Below are 10759 nucleotides of genomic sequence, written 5' to 3' on the forward strand. Positions count from 1 at the left end.
AATCACCTTGGCTACAGCAGTTGTACTCAACACAAAACTCTATAATCACCTTGGCTACAGCAATTGTACTCAACACAAAACTCTATCATCACCTTGGCAACAGCAGTTGTACTCAACACAACACTCTATAATCACCTTGGCAACAGCAGTTGTACTCAACACAAAACTCTATAATCACCTTGGTTACAACAGTTGTACTCAACAAAAAGTTACAACAGTTGTACTCAACACAAAACTCTACATCACCTTGGCTACAGCAGTTGTACTCAACACAAAACTCTATAATCACCTTGGCTACAGCAGTTGTACTCAACACAAAACTCTATAATCACCTTGGTTACAACAGTTGTACTCAACAAAAAGTTACAACAGTTGTACTCAACACAAAACTCTACATCACCTTGGCTACAGCAGTTGTACTCAACACAAAACTCTATAATCACCTTGGCTACAGCAGTTGTACTCAACACAAAACTCTATAATCACCTTGGTTACAACAGTAATACTCAAAATGTTTACTTTTTGTACCGAGAAATGTAAAACTGACCTCAATTACCACTGATCACAGGAAAAGGTGCTCTCCAAATTGAAGATCACATGGATATTGATTAACAATGAGAAACATGATCAAATTACTTATGTATTTCCCAATTATTTCACATGTAACTCGGTACAGCTTCCAAGTTAAGAACAGGTACCACATATTTTATGTCTTATCAAAGAAATACCAGATTTAACATAATATGGTAAATGATGACTGGGATGCCTTTTATTTTTCCTCAAACAACATACTGATATAATAATTTTGGCTTTTCCCACAGTGGCAGAGACTGACATGGACATCTCTTTACACCACCCACAAGATGAACTCCCCAGTAATATAGAGTAACATCATTCTGAATAACGGCATTGGTCACTGCATCAGCTGATAACATTCAATGATAGCTTTGATTTTGTTCAATACACTCATATACAGTGCCATTTTGGTGACAGAAGTTGTTAAATATCAAAACCAACCAAATGACTCCCAGATAGGATACAATCTGGAATGGTTCAACAAGTATTCAAATTATTAATATAAAATTCCTTACAGTACCCTATGTAAAGCAGGCACCCTTGTTATGTCAAATGTGGTACTGTCTTTGGGGAAATATGCATTGCTTAATTGTAACAGGCCAAATTAACATACAGAATATCATAAACTTAACAGGAAACATTAACCCAGAAAATATTTTTTCAATAGATTCTACACCTAACATTTTAACATGAACTTTGAACTTTGATTTTTAAATGCCTTTTATATGAGACTTGGGATGAAAAATTCTTTATAAAATTGAACCTAGTCAAATATTTACCATATAGCCATATAAATGCACTGAGCAAACAGTGTTTGATTTTTTCAATCATTGAACAATTGTTCAGTATTGACAGTAATACTAACACCTGGATTTATTTTTAAGCTGTATACATTGAATTATTTACATAACAGAAACACCACTGAAAAATATTAGGTTTATTTTTCTAATTTTACAGACAATTGCATAACTTATCAACATGGAACACCTTACATTACTGGTCGATGTATACAATAGATGTCAACACGCATTGGTGTGTATTGACATGTTAGTACTACACCTGTACCAGGTAGACATTCAGCTGTAAATACAGGTGTACTTGTCATTTTCTAACGTATTGTTTGTATCATAATTATTTCCATTCCTACTTTTCCCCCATACAAACAAAATGGGAACAATAGGTTATATAGTCCTGAAAAAGATTTTCAATAAACTTAGCAAAATCTTATTGTTTACAGAAATTCTGTATATATTTACACCTAATTATAATGGGCCTTCATAAGCTGCCCATCGGACCTGAGTGAGGATTTGGAGAGTTAGTGTGCTGTTTATATTAAGGGAAATTTCAAGTTAAGCTAAAGAAATTCATTAAACCGGGCCTGGCAGGTTTCACCAAAATTTGAAAATTCCTCCAAGAGATATTGTTTTATTTATACACCGAGGTGCCCTTAATATAATTATACACCTTCTTGCCTTGAACAAATTTATACATCTTCTTGCCTTTACATATGTATGCATCTACATTCCAATTGCCATGTCATTGCCGAAATTAATCAAGAACAAGTGTCATCTTGTTAAGTGTAAATTTCATAGGGAACATTTTCCCTAGGATCTACGATATATATCACTCGGAATTAATTTACATACCATACAGCAGTAATCCATTTAAGTCGTCCTGTCCATTTGTATGGTATATTTACACATACAAGTACGACTGTATAACCAAACTCCCGAACTTAAACCACAACACATCACTCTAGTGAGATTCCTTTTAGGGCACACACTCCAAAACCGATGTCCACATGAATCTGACAAACACCCCCCAGTACCAGGTAACTTTAGGAAACACAATATATGGGACACCAGACATCAAAGTAAGAGTCAGGTTTGTAAATAGGTAGAAAGGTAGTGTTCACCACATGTCAACGTGATATTTGGCTGGGGACCACAACATATGGTCCTATCACATGTCAGCGTTATATTTGGCTGGGGACCAAACCCTATGGTCCATCTCATGTCAGCATGATATTTGACTGGGGACCACAACATAGGGCCCATCACATGTCAGCATCATATTTGGCTGGGGACCAAACCCTATGGTCCATCTCATGTCAGCATGATATTTGGTTGGGGACCACAACATATTGTCCTATCACATGTCAACGTGATATTTGGCTGGGCACCACACCATATGGTCCTATCACATGTCAACGTGCTATTTGGCTGGGGACCACACCATTTGGCCCATCACATGTCAGCATCATATTTGGCTGGGGACCCCAACATATGGTCCTATCACATGTCAACGTAATATTTGGCTGGGTACCACAACATATGGTCCTGTCACATGTCAGCGTGATATTTGGCTGGGGACCACAACATATGGTCCATCACATGTCAGCATGATATTTGGCTGGGGACCACAACATATGGTCCTATCACATGTCAGCGTGATATTTGGCTGGGGACCACAACATATGGTCCTATCACATGTCAAGTAACCAAATATTTCTGTCTTATGACATATAACCAATTATTTCTGTCTTATGACATATAACCAAATATTTCTGTCTTATGACATATAACCAAATATTTCTATCTTATGACATGTAAACCAAATATTTCTATCTTATGACATATAACCAAATAGTCCCATCTCATGTCATGTAATACTGGTGATGCATGCCACACCAAACCGCCCTACCAATTGTCTAGGGATATTGCTGCGGAATGCAGGTCCTACAACATGTCAGGGAAGCCAGTCCGGTACATCACACCACTGGTCCTAGCACAACTCATTTGACATTAGTGAGAGACGCCAATGGTCAGCCCACCTCCTACCTGTTGTAGTCCCACACAGACGGGCCTTATCAGCAAAAGTGCCTCATCCTCACACCAATATCCTAGTTTAGATGTCACTCCACTCATAAACATCCCTTCCCGCAACAATACCGGTTCACACTAATGTAAGAACCGGACAGATCTATTGTAGAATTTAGGGAGGACAGTATCATTTTTGTCAGTTCATACATTTTCTGCCTATGTATAAACAATTACCTGTGTGTGTTATGTATCTTTCCTCCTTAAATGGGTCACCAGGTCTTATGTCAACTTCTGGACATAATCATGTAAGTTATAAAATTTTGATGGAAAACTGGAAGAAATTCAAATGAAGGTTTTAGATAAAGAACCTGTGTTGGGCTGAACATGTGATTTACCCAGTGTGCTGTGACCTATGGTAGCCAGAGATTTTGTGTTGGTGTGACTACACCAGTCAGAAAGGTATGTCCCTTAGACCAGCACCTGTATCTCAGCCAGGCACGTAAAATATCTTCAATTAATCACTTTGTACCTAACATGTACCCCCATCTACCCCTTAATAGGTTACACTTACAACTGTCTATATAGTTGAATCGCCAATGCTTCATTTATGTCTCAAAAGTTTCAGAAATAAATTCTGAGTTCGGGCAATATCAAAAATATATCTGAAAGATATTCATAACAGAAATTAATCTAGATTCTAATATTATCAAAAATAGATAGTTTCTTGAGAGATAATACAAGACAACAGGACAACTAAATGGCTACTACTTAATTGTTATAGTTTCTCTGGAGGACACTACACCAAAGGGCATTTTCTCTGGACCAAAGACCACTGGGTAACTTTCTACTAGACCACAGAGCTATTACACAGCCTCTAGTGTAATGGTAGTGTCTCAATAAATCCAGTACCCAAAACACCAATTGATAAAACATTTTATAAACTTTAGTCTACTCCTCCTCCAGACATTATGAAATAAACTCTCAGGACTTATCAGTCCAACCTACAGTACAATTAGATTCAAACTATCATGTTTCAAATTTGTTACTCATTATGATTTCAAATTAATGAATAATAGAATTAAATCAGAAGGTTTCAAAATAATTTACTTGACAAAGTACATGTTCCTCTTTAGTCTTAAGGACATGCCGGCCGACAATTACACCTGTATATATCTTCAGTTTTTTCTACCAATACATTCATTTTGGAGACATTTAGAAAGACAACAGTTGAAGGAAGTTGATATGCATCCCTTAATAGGTTACAGACCCCTTTATAGGCTAAACACAACAGGTAATTTATTCTAGACAAGGTCAAACATTACCAAACAACTGTTGTTAACGATCCTGTCAGTCTGTGCTCAATACAATGTACATCCCTATTACCTGTCAGAATGCATCAAAACAAGACTTTAATTACAGACTGTCTTCTGGGTAAAGTAAAAAAACTTTCCAATATACTAGAAATGATTCTAGAAGGAATAATGTACAAATAAAACTTGATCAGTAAAATAATACAAGTTTTCAGAGTAGACTGGGTCAAAAAAAGTGGGGTTTACATGCATGCAGTAACAAATTGTAGAATTTTTTGTCACCCTTCTAATTTGTAACACTCTTTCTGAGTGGATATCTTGCCGTGATCTTTATTTCTATTCCGTCTTTTTGTATTGCAGAGTTATATGCTCTTGTGAGCAGGTATTGATTGTTACGTCATTAGTTTGTGTGAGAAAATTACGTTGTTTTCTCAAAATATTATGACATTACTCTCACAAACAAATGACGTAACAATCAATACCTACTCACAAGAGCAGATAACTCTGAAATACAAAAAGACGGAATAGATCCTGCTCTGCCGGGGTCTATAAAAACATGTGCGAGGGGAGATAACTCAAACTAGAATCTCTCTTCATAACAACAAAGATGGCGTCCAACACACACAAGCGTTCGAGGTTTGCAAATCATTCACCAGATGAAACAGCCTACAAGCAATCTAAAACGATAACAAATTCAACGAAACAGGCAATGAGGGGGCCGCTAATTGCAAAGATGGTTGTGTTCTGTCCGAAATATTGCTGAAAAGATGTCCGGTTGTGGCTATTTTGTTAGCAGTCAAGTACAAAGATGTCCGGTAGTGGTTATTTTGTTAGCAGTCAAGTACAAATATGTCCGGTTGTGGCTATTTTGTTAGCAGTCAAGTCAAGTACAAAGATGTCCGGTTGTGGCTATTTTGTTAGCAGTCAAGTACAAGGATGTCCGGTTGTGGCTATTTTGTTAGCAGTCAAGTACAAAGATGTCCGGTAGTGGTTATTTTGTTAGCAGTCAAGTACAAAGATGTCCGGTTGTGGCTATTTTGTTAGAAGTCAATGCAAGTACAAAGATGTCCGGTTGTGGCTATTTTGTTAGCAGTCAAGTGCAAAGATGTCCGGTAGTGGCGATTTTGTTAGCAGTCAATGCAAGTGCAAAGATGTCCGGTAGTGGTTATTTGTTAGCAGTCAAGTGCAAAGATGTCCGGTAGTGGTTATTTTGTTAGCAGTCAATGCAAGTGCAAAGATGTCCGGTAGTGGCTATTTTGTTAGCAGTCAAGTACAAACGTGCCTTATAATTTTGCAGGAAAAAAATGTAATAGCAGAATGTCAGGGTGACAAATTTGTTATCTCTGGGTTAGGAGGGGTCTAGTGTCTGGCTCATAGACCCCTCGCCTTTTGCTTGGGAGTTTTTGGGGTATCAACTTTTTATCATGCTTATTTTTATTTATTTATCAAGATTGGTAAAAGCAATGCAAATTTTCTGAGCAAAGGGGTCTTATCAAAAAAACAATATTTCATTACCTGAAAGTAATTGGCCATTTCAATGTCATTTTGATTTTCTTGTAATATATATTTAACTCATTCACCCCTGAAATTTCATAATGAACTATTGCAACCTTTGAATTGGAAGAGTTTAAATGTGTTATCAGGGGTGAATGAGTTGATGGATATCACCTTAACATTATCACTTTAACATGAAGAACGTATTAGGGGGATTATTTGCTATAATTATCTATATATTTCTAAACCATAGTACATTTAAATCTCAACTGACCATTTCTTGTCAGGTTTTAGATCCAAATCAATTTGTTTAACAAAATGTATATCTTAATCAGCCAGTACTTTCCGTTTATCTTAATCAGCCTGTACTTTCCGTATATCATGTATAGGTGGGCTAGGTCTTAAATGAACGGCCTGAGCCCTGGGTACACACAGGCATACGTAGTTATTTACCTAGATAAGGAGGCCTTTACTAGACTGCAATTTCACTACCACTACAAGGCATATTAACACAGTATAGTACAACATTCTGTACAGGTCATATTTCAAATGACCCACAGTAATGAGATAGGATGGGTAAAGATTGAGATTAGTCTTATGTTTGTGTAGGTAACGTGTAGGTAACGGTTGAGTCCTGCAGTCCTAACTTTTATGTAAGGATGGTTATAATGCTGCAGTCTATTTCAAAGTTATTTAAGGATGATAACATAAGTCCAATCTTAAATTATATAAAAGTAAGTTAATGATCCATTCTAAGGATTATAAGGATGGGTTAAGATTGAAATATTGAGCCAATCTTTATCATATAGCATAACACGATTCCTTTTTTATTGTATATATATAAACATTTACAAATATTCAAATTATGATAAATTTTAATTGATTTTTCTGTCAAAATGAATGTTATTAAAGTGAAAAGTCAGCAACAGGTATTGGTGTATGTTTTAAACTTGGCTCATTTCAATGTGTATGTAAACTTTCTATAGTAGCAATCGCATGCTTTGTAAGTATTCTCTAAAGATATGGATAGGTCAAGTCAAGGTGAACACTAATTGCCACTGGTGCTAACTGCTCTAGTGACTGGCGAGTGCTTCTAACCGACCATTGTATATTGACATAAAAAATGGCCCCACCACACCTTGTTACACAGTCAGTAATCACCATTGAGCAGTCACTACAAACATTTTGATAACATTAGGGGTTAAGATATTGTGTACAATACTAACTGGGTAGAATCTTGTCTTGCCTCTGATATTTAGTCTTTGTGTCGACAGGTGATCTTCCGATCTCACAAATTAGACATGCATGCCTTCAAGTCATATCCATTAAGTGTTTATTCAATGTTATTAAAACTGATTTGTATATTTAAACAAAAAATAAGGTCCAGATTCATTCAAGTTTAGTCAGTTTAGCTCTGATACAAACCCTAACAGAAAATCTTCCAACAAACTTTACATTACTCAAGGAATCACAAAGATTATTTTTGAGGTAAATATAGAAAAGACTGTGTGCATTTGTCTAAACAGCGGTTTACGCAAAAAAGTGTGCACTGTTTTATCAAATTCTTTGCGGTATAACCTCAAAAGTTGTCTCAGCTAGTCCTTTTAATTTAACATTAAAAGACTAACATTTTTTTAAGTGTACATTCAATGGCTATTTATTCATTCCCTTTAACAGAATATGTGTGAAAGGTTGTACTGCTATATGGCATAATCACTTGAGTAAACAGAGAATCAAACAAACTCGACTGAGTGTAAAACCTCTCAGTGCGTAACAAGAAAGACACACACCTCAAAATAATCATAACGAAATTTTCTTTTATAGAAACAAATATATTCTACATTCAATACAATACTTTTTGTGTCGGGGGGAGGTATAGGATGGACAATATTGAAATATAAACATAAAACGAACACTTGCAATATTCCTACCTGGCGTAACTTTTGATTTTTCCATATGTACAAGTCAACATAAAGTTCGAGATGGTTGATGAGATACATGTAATCCTTCATGTCTACACTTTCCTCAGCCATGGCTCCTGATGACCAGAAAACAACACCTTTCCTCTATCCTGTACTACTTCAGTTTCAAAGTTTTCAATAGCATAGCACACCTAAATTCCGACTGTGTGACAAGCACATGTCTCCCTCGCACCTTGCTAAGCTACAGTGCAGGATCCAAGTCAACATGAGTTCCCTACAACCTAGGTGTGAAGGTATTGTCAAATAAAATCGATCAAACAATTCCCACTAAATCCACAACGGTTTAAAAATACAACATTATTCCTTTGATGAATTGAACATGACAGGGTTCAATTGAAAGTTTATCTCACAAAAGTACAGTTTTGCTGCCTCCCCATTGTTGACAGAAAAGCAGTAATTTGTTCACCGCTTTACTTCACACAATGGACACAAGTATGTCTCTGACATTTGACCACGTCTGCAACACCCTGAGTTACCTAACAATATTCATTCTTCATTATTAATGTTCCAAGCCAGTATCTGAATATGCTGGTGTTTTCCCTAATGAGTATCATTCCTTGGGCTGTATATAGCCTTAGTGGTCTAGTCAATTCCCATTTCCATTGAACCACAGTGAAAACTTTCCTTCCTCTGCATAATATTGATTAAGTGCTGGTACAAACTATCTCCAATACCTATGTCTAAAACGTTCATTTCACCGTCCTTTTTCTGCGAGGTTTCATTATATCCTGGTTGACTTATACGATGAAAGCCATCAAATTTAAAATCCAAAATACTGAAAATTTTTACATTCAGCTTTCAGAGTCCCTGATAGAGTATTTAAAGTTCTTGTTTTCACCTGATCCCCGATATGGTGAAAACTTGTGCCAAGCTGATATGGAGGGCCTGGTGATATCTACCTACGTAAAATACTATACAAATCACATCACTTGAAAAGCGATCTATTGATTCCCGATGTCTAGTTTACTGGCTCCCCCTAGAAGATCCGGTCATTTGTTCGGCAGCTTGTACCAACACCATGTTAAGGGATCCAGAATAGTAATCGCCAGAGTCAACCAATTATGTGGATTGTATTTGACCATCGGTGGGTACCTCCTCTGTAAGAACCATATAGATCAACCTGTCATACAAACATCACAGCTAATCCTGCACTCAGCACTGCCACCTCCAGCCACAGCTTTCAAAATCCTTTCAAGTTCCAAACGTACACACATTCAAGATTTGATTATAGTAAACTATGCAAGCTAAGATCACCACCACTTTCCAAACAAGAGCTTCTGAAATTTATCCAAAACCAACAAACAGAAGCCAGTGTAGAGGTTATTCTTTGGTTTATATTGACATCTATTTGAAATGTTTTCCCAACCAGGTTGATCAATATCCGTTATTGATTCCGTAAGACAAGGTTCATTTGTTAGTGGCCTAACCTAAACACTAGGGTACATAACTCAGTTATGGGTGATCACGAATGGTCCATACAGTATCACATACACTTGTGACACTAGCCAATCACCTATTTATTCTAACTTATCCATAACCATACAAATTCCTCTATGTATACATGGCCATGATCTGGTGTTGACTTGCTATCAGTGACTTTTCAACACTACACGCGTATAAGGATCTGTACGACTTCTAAACCGTGAAATGTTTCCATACAAATTGAAATCTGGGACTCTAAACAGAAGGGATTTTCTTTTATATGTAAAGGTAACCTTGCCGAACGTCCACGCGCCAAGCAGACAATATGAACAATGCTCATCCATCAGTAAACATTGATATCAATAATATTCTAGTTATCAGCAAAACAAAGGCCTGGATACAACATTTGAATTAGATACGCTCTGATTTTCCTAGTTAGCTGTAAATTGTGTCAGATGATCATTAATGGGTTATAGATACCCATTTATGGACTTGGTGTTTGTAACGTGGGTACTGGCCGACCAGTTTATAAACAGCTGTCCATTAGCAGACCTCTGTATACATTCTTACAGCTGGATTTCTTTTACCTTGGTACTAATTGATTTTGTTGAAATGTTGATATTTTGAAAATTACACAGTGCACCGAAGTTATCATATTGCGTAAGGTAGATTTAAGTTTATATCTAACAAAATACAATTGAGCCAGACACAAAACCTAGCATAACATTTGTGTCGCTGATCAGTTAGTAAAACCAGACAGATACTCATGGATTCCTTAGATACAATAATCACTCAGGAATTGAAATTTCTCACACAATTCTTTTTGAAGAATATATTAAGACAATGCTTTACTTTCATCGTCAGTTACAATCCTCACAAACAGTGTGGGGTAAAGAGCACAACTTACAAGAGGCCGATGGGCCTAAACGGTCACCTGAGTCTACAATATTTATTTTTGTTGTTGAAATATGTACCAATTTGAGTAAAAAATAGTATAATGTTAACTTAACTTTGTCAGGACCATGAGCTGATCATTCCTAGACCAATTTTAAGTGAGATCGGCCTATTAGAACTTAGTAGCAAAATAGCGGCCATGGCAGCCAAATTGTATTTCTGATTGACCCGAAAAATAACAACACTTTGTCAGGACCAT

General features: G+C 36.5%; 1 protein-coding gene across 7 annotated transcripts in view; it reads right to left on the reverse strand.

The window, feature by feature from the left end:
- The window catches only part of LOC110465227 (golgin subfamily A member 4-like), an 88467-nt gene that overhangs the window by 22080 nt on the left and 55628 nt on the right, over positions 1-10759 (reverse strand). Inside the window, exon 1 of one of the 7 annotated variants that reach the window (XM_021520910.1) lies at positions 8134-8372. The exons of the other annotated variants lie outside the window; for them this stretch is intronic. Within the exon in view, the coding sequence (XP_021376585.1) occupies positions 8134-8235 (102 nt within the window). The 5' untranslated portion in view covers positions 8236-8372. Of the gene's footprint in view, positions 1-8133; positions 8373-10759 lie in introns of those variants that run through there. 7 annotated transcript variants of the gene reach the window in all.

The sequence above is a fragment of the Mizuhopecten yessoensis genome, unplaced genomic scaffold, assembly GCF_002113885.1.
Source record: "Mizuhopecten yessoensis strain PY_sf001 unplaced genomic scaffold, ASM211388v2 scaffold11065_1, whole genome shotgun sequence".
Lineage (NCBI taxonomy): Eukaryota > Metazoa > Mollusca > Bivalvia > Pectinida > Pectinidae > Mizuhopecten > Mizuhopecten yessoensis.